This window comes from Venturia canescens, chromosome 8 (assembly GCF_019457755.1).
Source record: "Venturia canescens isolate UGA chromosome 8, ASM1945775v1, whole genome shotgun sequence".
NCBI lineage: Eukaryota > Metazoa > Arthropoda > Insecta > Hymenoptera > Ichneumonidae > Venturia > Venturia canescens.
The window spans coordinates 6516085-6535973 of NC_057428.1; the positions used below are offsets into that span (position 1 = coordinate 6516085).

At 39.1% G+C, this 19889-nt stretch overlaps 1 protein-coding gene across 20 annotated transcripts in view; it reads left to right on the top strand.

Moving 5' to 3' along the window:
• Window positions 1-19889, top strand: part of mmd (mind-meld) — a 619790-nt gene that overhangs the window by 214869 nt on the left and 385032 nt on the right. For all 20 annotated transcript variants that reach the window (XM_043427306.1, XM_043427287.1, XM_043427309.1 and 17 more), the window contains exons 7-8: window positions 13841-13910; window positions 14108-14254. In XM_043427306.1, coding sequence (XP_043283241.1) covers window positions 13841-13910; window positions 14108-14254 — 217 coding nt within the window. The remainder of the gene's footprint in view (window positions 1-13840; window positions 13911-14107; window positions 14255-19889) is intronic.

A 19889-nucleotide genomic window follows, 5' to 3' on the forward strand; every position in this document is an offset into this window, starting at 1 on the left:
GGTGCAATGCCGAACGATCTGAGTTCTGTAAGCGCACATGTCGGTGTAATGCCGAACCGCTTAAGCCTACAATGGCTCTTTGTCGCATAATTTTTTAAAAATATAAGAAAACATAACCGTTGAAAACATAACTGCTGTAACCGTTGAACGGTTGGTTCTAGGCCACTGACTCTAAGGACTATATATGTAAGGAATTCAATTCTCCACAAAAATGCCTAAGTAGAATATCCGTGATTTTTTTTTTTACCGATTATATGGAACAATAATCACCGAAGTTTTTTTTTCACGTGTTTTTCTTATGGAAAATTGAAATATGAGGTGGACCGGTCGAAATAATTTTATTTCGAGCTGTTGTTTTGGATAGCTTTATCGTTTAGCATAATAATGAGAAAAATGCTTGTGGAGCCCGAAAAAAAAATATCGATTGTTTTCGACACACCCTAAAACATCTACATATGATACCGGGGAAAAGTTTCCGAAAATGTTCTCACGTTCTTTTTAATGCTACTGCACCGCTGGTTTAGATATTTGGAAACAATAAACATGCACCGAAAATTCAACCTTCCGATTTCGAAAAGTTGAACTTTCGGTGCATGTGTGATAAAAAAGAAATTTAATGAATAAACAATCGCCAACACAACCTTCTTATTCTTGAAATATCCTGTGAAATCTAATATTTCTCGCGATATTCGGGAATTTTCAAATTTTTTTTTTTGCTAAAAGCGCGATAATTGCGCGAAAAAAATCGATTCCAATAAAAATATTGAAGCTAAAGCCTCAACTTTTGAGGATTCGCTCGTGGAATTGAAGACAAAAAATTTTATCTGAAAACGCGGTCCAATTGAAACGGGAATCAAACGAACCAAAAATCGAAATCTTTCGAAATACGGTAGCACCCGTAAAAAGGGTTGTAGTGACTTTTCGAATGAACCAAAGTAAAGCTGAATGTTTTGCCTTTAAAATGCGTCTTATTGTATCCGAGATCTAAGCTAATGGTGCAATAGAACAAAAAAGAGCGTGGGAATTTTTTTGAACTTTTATCCGGAAATTTTTCCCTGCAGTAAAAACACTTGAAAAAAAGTAAAAAAAAGAGCGACAAGTATTGAAAAACCGCCACCTTAGTTTTGAATAATGTTTTATATTTTCATTATCAATTTGAAATTTTTTCCCCATTATTTGTTTCATGATAGGAAAAAAAATATGAGATCATTCTAATATAGACAAGATTTACATCATTTGAAGTTGACTAAACAGTTTTCGTAAGTCAACGTATAAAAAATAACTTTTCAGCAGCGTTAATTGCTTTCGCCACCTGAAGGTAGTTACTCAACTTTAAACAAATTATTTGTAAAAATTTCCTTATAGAGAAGAAAAAATGTATAATATTCCAAAATATTCGGTAATTGTCACTGTTCTAAAAAAAAAGCAAAATCACTATTAAAATACTTTAAAAAAGGTATAAAAAAACGCCAAGTATTAAAAGACTGCGTCTTTAGTCTTGAATGATCTTCACTATATTTTCAGAAAATAAAAAATTTCATTCCCTGTTATTTATTGCTAAGATAACATAGTATGATGATCATGGTAGGAAAAAAAAATATGCGATCATCCTAGCCAAGAATAGTAAAAGAATTTCGGCTTCTGCAGAGAATCGCATTACACCTCCAACGGTACCGGCTAAAGAGTTTTGAGACCTCAAGCGTTCCCAAAATGATTTTGCAATTAAGAGATTGTTATAAAATATAATAATTGGGCAATGATGAAATTTGAAAAACGTAATAGAAAATACACCAGTCGATAAATTAAATGAATATTACAAACTGTAGGAGAAATAATACGCGATACAAAACAGACGATAGAGGAAGATTGAAAAATACGTTCGTTGCTAATCACCGAACAGCCCGAAACGCGACAATGAGAGCAATAGAGATGTGATGAAAACATCGCGCGAACGAACGCACTCGCTGGAGCCTTCGACACGTGGAGGGAGAGAGAGACAAAAATCAACTTGAAATTTTACTGCGCGTAATACCCAGCGCTTGAACACGAAATTAATAAACTCGAACAAATAAATCTGAATATATCTTCGTGAAACAGAACATGATAATTGAGCCAGATCAATACCAAATTGATTGGTAGATCTGAATCACAAAATAACTACGAAACAATGGAGATACATTACAATTGGAACAATCGACAATAAATCCTGCTCGATAATTTGACGCACACGTCTGCTGAAATGCCATATAAAATATAAATAATCCAGATCTGAATTTTGAAAAACTCGAAAGAAATTTTCAACTAAACCAGGCAACTCGTGGAAAAAAAGCAACCGACTTAACGAGTAACCAGCTCGTCGCACATAGAAAAGACAAAGGGTCTCGATGTAGTGCAGACTCGGACGCCAGACTCGCCGGTACGGTGATCGGAATTCAACTGATTATGCGAACAAGCGGTTCTCCCTATTCGGCGCTCTCCCCACCGCCAGGCTCACGTACCGCAGCGCTCACATGCTAGGCGCGAACTAGAGCACAGGCTCGTAGCTCGTGCTTTCGCGGTAATTTCAAATTATGAAGTGCGTACGAGAATTAATCCTTGTCACACTTTTTGTTTGCGATACTCAACTGAATTTCCTTCCTGTTGCTCTCTCCTCTCCCGTCCACTCGAAACACACCTCCTGACTAGATTATCGTGATCCGAATGCCTTTCCTCTTGAGGATCCAACGGGCATCGCTGAAGAGTAAAGGGGAGGCCTCCCTCATGATCCCAGTAGCCAATGGTTTCACGGTTGGTCCACGACGATAATCCACCAAGAAATTGCAGCACCTCTACCTCAGGAATCTCCCCCAAACTCCACCGAACCAGACACCGTATTGCACTGACCGTGGTACCCTAAGTCACGATGTTGCAAACGGTGCAACTCTCGGTTGCTACAGCGGGAAAGGCACGGGCGGCGTTCAACGAATGGTCTGTACCAGCATGGCCTTTCAGCCGTTCGCAGGTCGAGAATATCATTTAGTACTCGGAAACAACGTGAGAATAGTGATGCTCGCGAACGAAATAGGGTTGAACCATAGAAAGGCATCGTCAAAACGAAAACGGTTTGCAAGGCCAAATGGTGCAGGCAACACCAAATATCTCGAATCACTGAAACTATAAACGTCAAATGAACTCAATATAAATAATCTCAAACTCTCTTTTTACCTGACAACGTAGGTAGTAGGTAACTAAAGCTAACTAAAATGTCTTGAATCTGTATTGTAGGCGGTTTCTAAAACTTGATATTGTACTTCTCACCTCCTCCTTCAGATCATTATTATGTAGTACCCTACTCCAGTGCCCTCTTAGACCACAAGATTTAAAGTATTCTCTAAACATGTTCTTTTTTATCACTACTATATCCGCATTCCTCCCCTCGGGACTGGTCCGCGATTGTCATTTTAAGGATTTAAAGGAAGGTCTTCCTAAAGAAGAAACAAAAGAATTGAGCAAAAAATATGTCATTCCGGAGAATTGCGGCCGTTTCGAGCCACCAAAATTGAACGGAGAAGTCAAAGCTTCCCTCTTGGAGCCGTTAATAAAAAGAGATGGTAAAATGATGGGAAAACAACAAACAGTTTCTTTTTGTCTAGCTGCCTTGGGGTCATTGCTGACTAAATTATCAAATAAAGAGGAGGTGAAAAAAATAACCTTAATATCAACGTCGAGTAATCATTAACGCGTCATACTCTCCAATTTGAATCCGTCAGTCAAAGAAATATTAAGTGCCACTAACGCAGACGAATGGCTATTCAGTAAAGATTTGGGAGAGACCTTGAAAACAGCGAAATCGTTGGAAAAATTTTGTCAAGATCTCAAACCTCTCAAGAAGCTCCAAAGTTCCGGTTCTAGGATGCCAAAAAACGTCAAGGCCCCACCTCGTCGTATGCAACGCCAGGTTCCGATGAGGGGGGCAGTAAAATCAATAAATCAACAGAGACAGTACCACAGCTATCGGAACCAGAATTCGAACCGGTCAACGAGAGCATCGTATAAGAAGCATCGTTGGATCCCTCGGTAAGTAACGTAGTAGGTCGTCTTGGCGAATTCTTGTCACCATGGAAAGAATTTTGCTCAGATAGAGTCATCCTCGGTTGGCTGCAAGGTTATACTATTCCGTTTGTCGAATCCCCTATTCAGTCTATGGTACCTTAGGGTGTGCGGAAAAAAACGATATTTTTTTTTTACTTTGCATCCAGCCGAAAAAGGTGATTCAAGGTGAAAAAAAAGAATCTCAGGAGAGCTCACCAAAAAATTTTTTCTAATGGCGCTTTGCGTTTGAAAATTTTCCATAAGAATAACCCAGGAAATGATTGAGACCTCCGATCATTGTATCATAACTCTTCAGGAAAAAATCGCACAAAAACGACAATGATATTTTTTTATAGAAAATCGATTTCCCCACAAAAAAAAGTCCTTATGAACATTCAGCTTGGCGCAACCATTCTCGTGCTATCACCCTTCGAAGTTGGATCGATAGAAAAAAAATTTTCATAAAACTGTCGAAATCAAATTTTTCGTTTCACAAACAAACTTCTAGGAACTTTTTCGTAGAAAATTACTTGCTCTTTTAGAAAATCGTTATTATTATTCGAATTTTATAATTTGAATAAAATTACTTATTTTTTATGATTTTCATCAAATTATTGTAAACATGTTTCGTGCTTGGTTTCCATAGGATAACAATGATTACCACTAAAAAACTCCATCTCATTTTCATTACTATTGGGTATGAATCGAAATAATAAAAGAAACGACGTTTATCAATAATCGGGTTTCAAACGTTTTTACTTTTTGCCATGATTTTTTTTCACCCGGTATCATACATAAAATTACAAATGAGGTATATATAAAATTACAAATTAACCCTTTTGCTTACACGAGGTAAGATTAAATAATACCCATTGCTATTTTTAAGTGTCAGTTTATTGCAATTGGAGTATTTTTGACGATGAGCTTGCATTATTTTCAATAAATATTGTAACTGCTCTTCCTTTTTGGTCAATGAGCCGTTGTAGGCTTCTATCAAAGCGATGCCATTAGCCATGTCATTGACAATTTTCAAATTAAAAAAAAAATCTAAGCAGCTTAAATAACTGGCATTTTCAGGCCATAAGTCCATATTTACCCTCAGAAAGTCATGGGGTAAATTAATTTGGTTGAAAAGAAATAAGGCTTCTTGTGTGACGCAATAGCTTATATCCTTTGAAAGCAACGTTTTGTAATCACTTTTTTCAATGATTACTCGCTCTGAAGGAATTTTAGATTATGCTCGAGATGCAACATGTTAGCCTTCACACTCACTGGTACAGCATTGTCGAAAAGAGCATTGTTCGAATAATAATAACGATTTTCTAAAAGAGCTAGTAATTTTCTACGAAAAAGTTCCTAGAAGTTTGTTTGTGAAACGAAAAATTTGATTTCGACAGTTTTATGATAATTTTTTTTCTATCGATTCAACTTCGAAGGGTGATAGCACGAGAATGGTTGCTCCAAGCTGAATGTTCATAAGGACTTTTTTTTGTGGGGGAATCGATTTTCTATAAAAACATATCATTGTCGTTTTTGTGCGATTTTTTCCTGAAGAGTTATGATACAATGATCGGAGGTCTCAATCATTTCCTGGGTTATTCTTATGAAAAATCTTCAAACGCGAAGTGCCATTCGAAAAAATTTTTTGGTGAGCTCTCCTTCTGAGATTCTCTTTTTTCACCTTGAATCACCTTTTTCGGCTGGATTCAAAGTAAAAATATCGTTTTTTTCCGCACACCCTAATGGTACCTACAAGTCAAAGTTGGTCGAAAAATGAAAAAATTGAGTTACAGGATCACATCAATAAATTATTGATTAAAGGGGCGATCTAAATGTGCACAGAATGTAAAGGTAAATTTCTGTCCAGTATTTTCTTAATTCTAAAATCAGACGGAACAAGCCGATTTATCTTAAACTTGAAGAAATTAAACGAATATATAACCACTGTGCATTTCAAACTAGAGGATGCCCGTGCCGCACGAGACCTTATTGAATCAAATTGTTTCATGGCCACGTTGGACTTGAAAGACGCATATTATCTCATTCCTATCGCAAAATCGTCCAGGAAATATCTTAGATTTCGGTTTCATAATTGTTGTTACGAATTCAAATGTTTACCTTTTGGAATTAATACAGTACCATATGTATTTACGAAGTTAATGCGACCGGTGATATCGTTTCTGAGAAGCTCCGGTTATACATCAGTCATTTATTTAGATGATATTCTCTTCATTGAAGACTCAAAAGAAAAATGTAAGAAGAGTGTTGAAGCTTTAATAAACTGGTTACAGAAACTGGGTTTTATCATAAATTTCGAGAAAAGTCAGTTGGAGCCATCTCAAAAGATAAAATACTTGGGAGTGATATTAAATTCGAACGACATGAAGATTCAATTGCCGGACAAAAAGAAATAAAAATTGTTTCAGTTACTGAAGAACTTTAAAGTAGGCACTTTGCTTTTCTCATAGGAAGCCTGGGGGCATATTGTTTGGCCGCAAGATACGGACCAATTTATATAAAAGACTTGGAGAATGAAAAACAGAGAGCTTTGAAAAAGAATAAGGAAAATTTTGAAGGACGTATGACACTAAACCTGCGAGTACATGAAGATCTTTGCTGGTGGAAGTCAAATATCCCATACATGTAGGGTCTGAAAAATGAGAAAGGCGAAACAAATCACGAGATAAAAGTTTATGATAGAGAAACGAAAAATTGAAACGTTTATTTGAAAATATTGAAATACGGTTGAGCGCGAATAAAAATCGTTGTTCTTCATACGACTGCCCGGTGGCTACTACTCCTCGTTATCCCCACTCTCGTCAGAGAGCTCATCGCCGTCTTTACGGGACCTGGACCCCCGCCCCACATGCATATACAACCCCATATCAAGTCCGAAATTCATTAGAGAGATTTTTTCAGACTCTTCGATGACAGGATGGGGAGCCGCGTGTGGAACAGACTCGACTCACGGCCAATGGTCAGTACAAGAACGTAAAGAACATATCAATCTCCTAGAATTGAAGGTAGCATTCTTTGCCCTTAAATATTTTCCCAATGACCTGATAAATTGTGAAATACTTATGCGCATTGGTAACACGACAGCGATAGCCTACATTAATCGTACGGGAGGCACTCGGTTCGAAAAATTGGGTAAAATCACGAAAGAAATCTGGAAGCCAATAATGCGAAGCCAAGAATCTTTGGGTTCAAGCCTCATACATTCCCTCTGAAGAAAACACGGTTGCAGACAGGGAATCTCGAAGACTGGAAGAGGAAACAGAGTACAGTTTGTCGACTAGAATTTTTCGAGATATTTGCAAAATATTTGGTCATCCAGAAATCTATTTGTTTGCCAGTAGAACCAATGCCAAGTGTCGTGATTATGTTTCGTGGAAAAAGGACCCACATTCTGTTGCAATCGATGCATTTACGATTAATTGGAAAGATTATTTCTTCTATGCGTTTCCTCCTTTCGCTATTATTCCCAACAAGAAGAAGATTCGCAATGATGAAGCCAGAGGCATTCTAATAGTTCCTAACTGGCCAAGCCAACCTTGGTTTACTCGTTGTATGGAAAAATCTGAAATAAAACCGATCATTTTAAAACCACAAATTCATCTTTTATCTTCTTCAAACGGGGAACCGCACCCTCTATGGAGAAAGCTTTCCCTGGTGTGCGGAATATTCTCTAACAAGCATACGAATTAAAAGGCATGTCAGCAGCAACGATTCAAGTGAATTTATCGTCCCTATCAGCTGAAGCTGTGGTATCATAGCTGACGCAGTGATGAAACTGCGTCAGTACGAGGTTGGACTGAAGAAATGGTGGTACTATTGCCACTCTATCAACACCGAAGTGTTTTCAGCAACGATGGAGCAAATTTTACAATTTTTGATTGAACAGTTCAATCTTGAAGCATCTTATGGATCAATAAACTCCATTAGATCGGCAGTAGGTCTATTGCTTGGTCCAGCAATCGGAGAAGATCCGGATATTAAAAGATTTTGTAAAGGAGCATTAAGGCTGCGACAATCTTTACCTAGATATAATATTACATGGGATCCACAAATTGTGTTGAATTTTATTACTAACTGGTATCCAAATGAAGAGATTACGTTAGACCAACTGGCTGGAAAACTCAGTACTCTTTTAGCACCCACAACAGGACAACGAATCCAAACTCTGACAGCTATTGATATTTCAAACATCCATGAAACAAAAGAAAGAATCGAGATAAAAATTCCGGCACGTCTGAAGACATTGGAACACGGAAAACTTAATACTGCCGTTTTTCAAAGAGGATCCCACGATCTGCGTAGCAAAAAGTCTTCAGACATACGTAAAGCGTACGAGTCATCTTCGAGGCGATATTCACAATCTGTTTATATCGTGTAAAAAGCCACACAAACCGTAAGCAGATGGGTCAAAAAGGTTTTGGAAAAGAGTTGACTAGATTCATCAATATTTTCAACTTATTCAACTCGGCATGCATCGACGTCCTCGGCAAAAAACAGACATTAGCATCGATATAATCAAGAAAACAGCGGGATGGACGAAAAACTCCGAAACTTTTACTCGGTTTTATGATCGTCTAATTGAGCCAGAAAAAGATACTTTCGCTAGAGCAATCACAGCGTCAAAGAAAAATAAATAAATAAATAAATGACTTACTTCACTTACAAATTAATGCTTTATGATAAAATAAAAGTATTTTCAGTGTATTAATTTTTAATAATTTGAAAATATTAAAATACACTCCTTTTATTTCTTGCCGTACCCTTTCAACATCTACATAATAATGATCTGAAGGAGGAGGCGCGAAGTATAATTAAATAATTAAACGAACTTACCAACTGAAATTCTATTATAATTGTACGTAGCGCCTCCTCCGAAGATCAGTCCCACCCTGAGGAAAACCCTTACTACCAAAAAGTAGTCCCAACAATAATAAAATACGGTAACAAACTTTAAAAAATGACAATCGCGAACCAGTCCCGAGGGGAGGAATGCGGATATAGTAGTGATAAAAAAGAAAATGTTTAGAGAATACTTTAAACCTTGTGGCCTAAGAGGGCACTGGAGTAGGGTACTACATAATAATGATCTGAAGGAGGAGGCGCTACGTTCAATTATAATAGAACTTCACTTGGTAAGTTCGTTCAATTATTTAATTATATTTAAGAAACGACGAGTCTCATTCCGACCAACGTCTGACGAGTCGAAAAGACGTCAAAAATGGGCCATAAACCCGGTTCACTGGTCAACACAATTCGTACGAATGGCGGGGCAAAATGTTACGTCGCATTCCTTACAAACACTTGTCGATAACTTCCGAAAATTATGAACTTGGTTTACGATGTCGGTATATGTCTTTATTTACGTGGATTCAATAGGCGTAAAATACGTAGCCACTCGTAGTTTTCCTTCCACTTTTTGCATAAGAATAGCACCATATCCAATAAAACTTGCAGCTGTGTGCAATTCACTTGGACATTTCGGATGGTATATTGTCAACACCGGCTTATTGGTTAATGAAATGATCATTCGTTGCCTTATTGTCTCATTATCAGATTTCCTATCGAGATTTCTTTTCCAAGAACTTGTCAAAACAAAAAGTGGTGTCATAAGCTGAGGAAACTTAGGCACAAACTGACGGAAATATGATGCTAATCCTATGAACTTAGGCAACTCAGCCATTGTTTGTGGTGGGGCTGAAGTGATCAGAGCCTTAATTTTCTTTGGGTTTGGCAAGACTCATTTCAAAGCCAAGATATTCAACTTTTTATTTCAGGAAAGAAAATTTCATGATATTCAAAGATTCATTCATACCTTGAACTCTAACAATCAGAATATCATCCATATACTGTGACGTAACGCCCTCCTGAACGACCCGAATTGACTAGAACCCGAACCTAACCTCGAAAAACATCGCAACGCGGCGCGATGTTTTGACCGAGCGCGTACAACGACCGGTGAGACGCGTCACTGCTGGCCGGCGGCGGCCGTACTGGTGGGCAATACAAAGGCTCTATAGAAGCGGTGGAGCGCGATACTAACGGTGCCGCGTATTAAAAACTCGAACTATCATATTTTTCTCTTTTGTTAATTAAAATTCAACGCGGTTTCGTAAAATATTGTAACTAGGCTCAAATGAAGCGAAAAATTATAACGAATTGAAGAAAAATGATCATGAGTCAAATTGATAATATAAAATCTAATCACAAATGAAAAATATAAAAATCAACTGTGACGCATGTGCGAGCAGAGCGTTAATAGGCTATAGGACGCGTACGTGACTTTTAGCGATTGTAATTATTCGAATCATATTAAATGAAGTAACAATGCCAAATTAAAGAAGAAAATGAATAATAACTGATCAAATTGAAGTTTTCGTTGTTGAAAATCGCAATAAGCTGAAAATCATAAAAAGCGGTAGACCGCGCATCAGATGTTAGCCCACTCAACCAACGGGCGGGCGTGAATCATGGCAACGAGCCAATAGCAAGTCCCGTTACATTAGAATGCGCAGAACGCGTCCAAAAACCGAAAATTCAGCGATAAAGACATTTTAGAGTGGAGAACGGGGTATAAGAAGCGCTGCGCGACTCATTCAGGGGGCAGTCCTTCCTCAAAATTCTGACTCGGAACAAAAAGGCTGACCTCAAACATTCTTCCTGATTTTGGCAAGTAACCTAACCTATTATCCTAATTTTTTCTGGATGCCTGGAATCTCGAAACGATTCGGTGACGTTTCAATCCCAGAGCCCAGGGTCCGCACCTAACCTCTAAACTTTCCAAATTTCCGTTGCACGGGATCTCGGAGCGATTCGGTGACGTTTCAATCCCAGAGCCCGTAGACGGTAAATTAACTAACCTTGCAGATGCTCAGGATCTCGGAGCGATTCGGTAACGTTTCAATCCCAGAGCCTGGGGTTTGTTCCTTAACTTAACCAATTTTTATTTCTTCTTTTGCTTGCTAGAATCAGGAATGTTTTTTTTTTGTAAATTAACTTTTGAATTTGTAAATTTTATAAATTTTTTTTGATTACCATTTTTTTTAAGTTCAAACTTGATACAACTGAGCCCGAGTCAGATTTCATTTTTATTTTTGTAAATCTTGTAAATTCCTTGACATCATCGATAATTCAAGAGGTCGCGGTACGAATTTGAGATTATATCGCTTCAAATTAATAATAATAATAATAAATTTTTTTCTATTGTATAAAATTAAAAAACTTTGGATTATCGAAACTTTTTTCTTTTTATTTTGAAAACTAGCCAAGGTATGCCCGCTTCGCTGGGCACACAATAGTATCCAACACAGATTTCCATATGACCTATGTGATACTGTGTACAGGTATGCGTTTACATTTCTTGACATAGCTTTCGCGCGCGTTTGCAATATAAAATTTAATCTATCATACACTGTGTATAATTTCAGTACACGCCCTTGCTATGTCTTTACTCGTTTCGATAAATTTTTATCTATATAAATATCGACAAAAAAATATATCCTCGTGTCGAAATAACTTCCCCGATGACAGTAAATAAATTTGTCGTCTCTAAATATTCCGAATCCAACGATATCCGTATAAACTTGTGTCGTAAATTCCAGATTATTATTCGTCTTTTATATTTTTGTACACGTCCTTTCCTTTTCTTGTTACGTTTCGACACGTTTAAACATGGTAGCGTCAGAAAACGATCTGTCAAAATTTGCTATGTCAAAAAACATCTACAGACTTTGATTGACAAAAAAAGATCAGTACCGAGTTGGCTATGGAAAAACTTCAAAAAATTCACATTCGAAAACCCTATTCAGTGCGAATATTCAAAAAATCCTAAGATACGTCGATAATTACAGATCCATCATACATGAAACGTGTATTTATTTCTAAATTTCCAACTCGCCGCCTACGCGAAGTCGTTATTTTTGCTTCCTCATACAGGAAGCTATGGGATGGTGAAATTTTGATTTTTCCAGTTTTCAATAGCAATGTGCTTAAACTGTCGCAAAACGTCGAAAATTCATATCTATAAGAATGTCCGGATGTGCGTGCGTGCGTGTGTGTGATTTTTCAATTAATCGTGTATAGAATCATGCATCGAGTATTGAAAATGAAAAAAAAAATTGAAAAAAAAAATTTGCGATCATTTTTTTTTGGGTAGAGAACGAACAAAATCCGTTCTTAGTGAGCGTCTACGATGGGAGAGGGGTAACCGTGACAAATTTCACGATCCTAACTTCAGTGGTGTAGGCTGTGCGTTGTCTGTCAGTCAGTCAGTCAGTCACGCAACAGATATATATATATAGATCAGCGAAAAACGCGTAAATTAAAAATTGTTCGAATTCGAAACGGCGAGTGAAACAAAATTTCTCCCAATCGGCAAGTACGATTGCGAATATTTCACGACAACAAATCAAAACGAAGTTATCCTGTAAAATTGATCAAAATTGAATAAATCGGAATTGTTAAATTTTTCAAAATCAAATTCCGCGTTCTCACGTTTCTTTCATACGCGCTCCTTTTCTATTAAGGTAGCTCGAACCGACGCGTGGTGGCGTTCAGGCCCGGGGTCGGCAAGAGCGTTACGTTACAATACACAATAACGTATGTATTGACAAGATTCCCAAGAGCATTCATAACTGAACGTTATCACATTACACACACTCTTTCAAATGACTGCGCTACAAACGACACGTGGTTCGCATATACACACAAATTGAAAAATAAATCAAATTAAACAACATAAAAAGAAATTGTAACCATAAGAACGTCTTTGAATCAGAGATCGTGATGCCCAGTCGCGTTTGTTAACAAAGAATAGACTGACGATCTCTATGAGAGTTCACCCAAAATCCAGTGGGATTCACTACACTGCCGTGTGAGATGCTGAATTATGGAGTTATTCCACGGATATAAACGAGTGTCAATCTAGACCAAACGGAACTAATCTTCCAAAATCCTCGCCACGCCGACGAAAGCTCGAAAGCGATCGTCGTGACAGGGTTTTCAGCGGACATCAATATTTTAGTCGTTACCATGGGCATCCATGAGCCACCTTAGAGGCGGCGATCAAGCGATGCCGAATCGGCGGATCTCAAGGGGTTTTTTTCAACTCGCGATAGCACGAAGCATTGCACAGAGAACGTGTCAAGGGCGTTCCAACACTTTTAAAAAGAGAAATATATTAGTGTCAAGAGGAAGCGTCGTCATGTATCGCGTTACCTGAAGCGTGGGATTATCCTCTCGTCAGAAAATAATGAAATTGAATTGGGGAAAATGGAACTAAATGCGGAACCTGAAATTATAATCCTGTTGTCCTGCGAATTTAACCCGATTAAGGTATTGTGGGTTGCTGGAGATTGAGTCATTTTTTCGTGAATTTTGCGAAGTAGATATATTTATGACGAAAAATAAAATATTTGTTCGAATGTTTTTGCAATCTTCATGACACGTCTTTGAAGCAGAAGTATTGAGCAATGTTTGGAAGTTACACAGAATTTTTTCATTGACAAATCACGTGTTCTAACGTGGCTCAGCTCTTCAACGACCCATGCTACCATGAACAGGGACCGAAGAAAGAGATACCCTAAACGGGTCAAGTACCATTGATCTTTAATTAGAAAACATCGGTTGAAATTTGATGCAACACGGTTTGAAAATACAAAATAGAAATATTTAATCGTGCAAAATGTGATTTTTCCTCATTTTATAGGTGTTTATATCTGTTTTTGATGAGAAGCAACTGAATACATTTTTACAGACAACTGTTGGCGCCGAATTTGAGGCAAAAGGACTTCCTCCCAAGTGGCGCCGAACAAGAATCGAAACAGGTGTGTAATAATAATGATGAATTTATCTTAAAAGTCTAAGAAACGCCATGTTTCAAAACTGATCTGAAGCTCGACGAATTTTGAATGTACGATTGAATATATTTTATTTTTTAATTATTATAACTTATCTTAAATTTCTAATTTTATTTATTGAATAACATAACGAAATGAAAAAATGTAACATTGCTTGTTTTCAGGAAATTGAGCATTGCTATTATCACGGTACTGTAAGAGATTATCCTGGCGCTAGTGCTGCATTTCATACGTGCAATGGCGTGAGCGGCATTATACATCTTGGCAATGAAACGTTCGTCATTCAACCCTTTTACGGAGGTGATTTGTCGGTCAGTAACGGTGTCTCACAAGAGTTGTATTGAATATCGCAGGCTCGAATTTTACGCTGAATTTTCATGATTTCAACTGTTAATTTTTCAACTATAGGGTGTCCAATAGAAAGTTGCTGAAACTAATCGGCTGTCATTTCAAAACCCGTGCACAGAATCAGAAAAGCCAAATTGATTTAAATAGAGGAAACTCTGCAATTTTAAATGCACGTAAATAAAACTCAGTCAAATATTTGTTATGTCAATTTATTATATCTTATAAAAATAACAAAAAAGTACAGTGATTAATGATACATATTGAAGCGAAACACACCGATTCGAGCACGTTATTTTATTTTAACTTGACAACATGGCACGCACGAGTGTTTACATCGGCGGCCATGTTGAAAAACTGTCATTTCACGAAGCGGCGCTCGGGAAGCGAGGCGCTCTCAGTACTGCCAACTCAAATTGCTTTCTCCAAAATGCCCTAAACTCAAGAAATTCTTTATTTTATCAAATTTCAATTAAACAATTTTCTCTGAACAATTTTTTCTGAAATGTATTCTGAACAAACAGGTAAAAATTTCAGGTCAAAATCATTTAGATTTTTAAGAAAACTTTTCTTTGCGAGATCGAGCGTGCAAGGTACGCATGCGCGATGGCCTAATTCCACAAGCACGTGCAAGAAATGTCAGTTTGGTTTAATAATTAATTAATATGAAATAAAAATGTTCTCGTTCATAAAATCAATTAAAAATAAAACAATAGAAATAGACACGAACTGTGCATAAAACGAATAAAAATTGGTTTTATCAAATTTTATCAAATTCTTGCACATGCGCAGTGTGAATTCAGCTCGACTCGGTCAATAGGGACCCACGCGAGGAATCACCGTACCAATGAGAGAACTTAGAGTGGAAATCCCTGCTTCGAGATTAAGTCGCGGGGCAAATCATGAAACAGGGCAAAGTCTATCGTATTATTATCATTATTTTCTTTGTTTCGGCGGGTATAAAAGGACGAGCGCAGAGGCTCCGATAGCCAGTTTCGTCTCGTACCTCGTTACGTTAGACCCGCGTTACTCAATAACGCTCTCCGAGCATACAAAAAGCCAGTTTCGTCTCAAATCTCGTAGAGCTTGACTCGCACTCGCAATTATCAAACGCCAGTCTTGCCTTCAAATCTCGCCACGTAAACTCGCCCAAATAATTACGAAAATAAAGAAGCATAAAATTTTTTTTGCTCATTCTAAAAATAGCTCAAAGAACAAAGAGCAAAATAACATCGCTAAAATAACACTCATCAGAACTCAACAAAATAACCACTCAGAATTCAGGTTACAAAATAGCACCCGTTCCTCCTCACGCTAAGAGGGCCGGGCTCATTTGGCTTCGTTTGAGCTTAAGATTCTTAGGTGAGTGTCCGATCTATCCAGGAGGGCTGGGACAGTTTGTTCTGTCTCAAGATCTCTGGGTGGATTCTATTCCATCTAATATCATTTGTTTTCTGAGTGGTAATTAAAATTGATTAAATTGTTTAAAAAGAATTTTTTTTTTAATCTGAGCAAGTTTCTTTATTTTTAAGACTCGAAAAATTCATCATTTATCTTCGAATTATTTATCATTTTCAATTCAAATTGAGCTGATAAAAAGCGAATTTACATACTAAAAACAATAATTGAATTATATTAAGTCATAAGAGTGAAAAAGCGAATAAAATTCACTTATCACAATTGGTTTGAATTATATCGAGTCAAAAAGTTAGTTTCCAAAATTATGAGTTAAACAATTATTAAAAATCGAGAGTAAATTAATAAGCGTTGACAAAAAAAACTATCGAAAAATAGAAAAATACCGGAAATCTAAATTATTGCGCAATTCCGATCGAAATAAAAAATGATATTATGCGAGAATAAAATTATCGAGAAAAATACCGGAAATAAAAATAAATTTCATGCGAAATAAAATAAAACGGAACACGAATTCAAACAAAATTCATTTATTTTTGTAATTTGATCCGTAAAACATTTGCATTTCCATTTAGTTCGATCCATACTTTTGTTTTTCTTTCATGCCCACTCTTTATTGATATAAAAAAGCTCGAACACACGCGTAATGGCGTACTCTATTCAAAACCGTACCGTTACAATATTTTCGAAGTGCTAACCGTTAGATTGTGCACAAAAATCAATTCTCTCTAGAAAACTGTGAAATACTGTATCCAACATATCTTCTACTATGCTGGGGTTTTTAGTGTAACAATGATCTTTAATGTAATCCCACAAGAAAAAATCACAAGGGTTCAGGTTCAATGAGTACGGAGGCCATTCTAGTCCGCCTTGAACAAATTTAGGATACCCCCAGACCGATTACTCCAGTCCCATATACGCGATGAATCGCTTTAAACACCTCATGAGTCCGGTGCGGCGTCGCTCCATTTGGCATTAAGTAAACAATTTTTAACCGGTCCCCTCTTTTTTGCATAAGGGAAAAATTTCATTTCGAAAGCTGTTTGTAACTCTCTCCTGTTACCGCAGATTGCAAGAAATGCAAATACATTCCTTTAATATAACGCAACCACGTTTTTCTCGCTTTTTCGAGCGTGCCAGCGGTACGTAAAGTAGGCCTTTCACCGACCATGTTTAACCGGCTATGTTTAACAGGCGTTTTACCTACTGTTGGAGTAGATTAGTGGTGGGGAGTATGACAAGCGCCACTTTCAACTCCTAGGAGTTAATCCCCACCACTAATCTACTGCAACAGTCGATAAAACGCCTACTTTACGTACCACTGACACGCTCGAAAAAGCGAGGGAAACGTGGAATGGTTATATAAAGTATCGTGTGCACCTCGGAGGCAGGGACTTTGCCTTCTTGGTACACAATGTACTACTACTGAAATCGCTGGCGATGCCATTACTTTCTGTGGATGAAGGGACTTCGCTAGCGATATGTTGAGATTTTCAGTTCCCCAAAACCGGCCATTTTGCTTCTCTACATACCCATTCATCTAAAAATGTACTTCATCGAAATAAATAATCATTTTCTCATTAAGATCTTTGGCTTCAAACATTCCCGTAATGGTGTTGTTACAAAATTCGTCATGGTGTGTTCAGTTAACAATTAATAATATAGCCTTTATTTTTCCCTTTCGGGTTACAGCTCGACTTCCTTACCATTCCATTTTTACACCTTTTTACATTTCTCGATATACATAATTTACACATCATTTACACATTTCCTTATTCTACACCCTTCTTCTCTTAAGCCTATTTGCCTTCTCGCCCTTAACCTATACACGCTCCAATTCGAGAGAGAGAGAGAGATCATTCACACCCACACACATTCCTCACTCCTCTTACACCATTGCACGCCGCGCGCGACCTCCGTTTCCGCTGCACCTTTTTACTCCCTCCCTTCTACCCTCTCCACTCCTCAATCTTCTTCATCCACTCCTCCCCTTGACCCTCCCCTCCCAACACCTCTTCCCTCATACTTTGCCAACCCTCCTCCGCCCCCCATCCCGTACATTCCTCCATCACGTGCTCCCACGTCTCCCTGCTACTCGTGCACATCCTACACTCCCTCCCTTCCCTCTGCTCCCAGTACCTCCCCCCTCTCATCTCGTCCCCTAGCCTGAACCTGGCTACCCTCCCTCATCTCTCCTCCTTCCACCCCTTTTTCAAATATCCCGGGATCCCTCTCTCCTTCACAAACTTGTAATCCCTGTTACTCCTTGACTTAATTATCCTCTCCCATCATCCCTCCTCCTGCCTTACTCTCTCCTCCCTCACTATATTCTCCCCCTTCATATCCCCACTCTCCCATCTCCTCTCCACCTCCTCCAGATCCCATCCCATCCTTAAGTAAAACTCCTTCCTTTCACTCTCCCATCCTCCTGCTTCCTGCCTTCTTCCTGCCCTTCTCTTCATCTCACCCCTACATCTTCTCACCAATTCTCCCCCCTTCCCCGTCTCCAATCTCTTCTCGTATCCCCATGCTCTCATCCCCGCTCGCACCTCCAGCTTATCCCTTTGCAGTTCCTCCCTCACCATATACCCCGCCACCCCTCTCGACACCCCCAGCACCCATCTTAAATACCTTTCCTGCAGCCTCTCTACTATCTCCCTTCCCTTCCACCCACAAATCTCCACTCCATAACTCACTACTGGCCACACCAACTTATCGAAAAGCCACACTCTCCTTCCCCAATCGCTACCAAACTTATTTTTCCCTATCCCCCATACCTTCCCCATTATCTTCGCCGCCTTCATCACCCTCTCCTCCACCTGCTCCTCCTGACTTCCATTCGCTCTCACCACATAACCCAAGTACGTATACCTATTCACCTCTTCTATCCTTACTCCTCCCCATTGCCATACCACCTTTCTTTTTCTTCCCCCTCCCACCCTACACCTCATCACCTTCGTCTTTCCCGTATTCACCTCCAGCCCTTTCCCCTCTATGTACCTCTCCAACGTCCTCATCATCCCCTTCATCTCGTCCTCATCCTTCGCCAACAACACCACATCATCCGCATATGCCAGCGAATATACCTTCCCCCCACCCCCCAGCTTCACCCCTCCCCACCACCCTTTTTCCAGCTCTTCATCCATGTCCGCCAACAACAGCGTGAATAGCTGCGGGCTCAGCGGACACCCCTGCCTAACCCCTTTTTCTGTCCAAAACTTCTCCCCTTTTTCCCCACCCACCTTCACCCTCGCATATGTCTCCTTCATCACCTCCTCGCACCTCTCAGTTAGCCCCTCTCTTACCCCTCTCTTCCTCATACTCTCCACCAGCTTCGCCCTATCCACCGAGTCGAAGGCCGCCTTCAAATCAACAAACAACAGCACTACCTTTCCCCTCCTTTCCGTTATTTCCCTATTTATCAAATAGTTCAAGACGTATACGTTATCCATTGTTCCCATACCTTCCCTGAATCCCGCCTGACTCCTTGGCATCATCCCCTTCCCCTCCACCTCCATCCTCAATCTTTCCGCCAGTATCCCTACGTACACCTTATACGCCGTTTGCGTTAGAGTCACCCCCCTATATTCCTCTACCCTTTTCCCCTAGCCCTTCTTCACTACTGGCACCACTATCTCTTCCTTCCAACCTTCCGGCCACCCTTCCCCCTTCCACACCTTCTCGCACATCCTCTTCAGGCTATTCACTACCCTCTCCCCTCCGTACTTCCACACTTCGTTCGGAATTCCATCCTCCCCCATCGCTTTTCTGTCCTTTAACTTCCTTATAGCCTTCTTCACCTCTTCCATTGTTATCACCGTTTCTTCTTCGTCCTCCCCTTCCCTCCTCCTTTCCCCCAATCTCACCCTTCTTTCTGTTACCCCTCCCAGCCCCTCTCTAAAGTACCTATCCCATTCTTCTCTTCTTATCTTTTTATTCACCCCCTTTCTCCTCCTCCTCCCCCTATTGACTACCTCCCATACCTGACCCTCCGTCCTTATCTCCTCTATCTCTCTTTCCCACCTTTCCCTCTCCTTCATTTTCTTTTCTTCACATATTCTCCTGAACTTCCTCTTCTCTCTCCTGTACCTTTCCTCTTCTTTTCCCTCTCTCTTCCACCTCTCCAGCTCCCTTCTCGCCTCTTCCTTCGCCCTTCTACATTCCTCATCCCACCATCCCCCACTC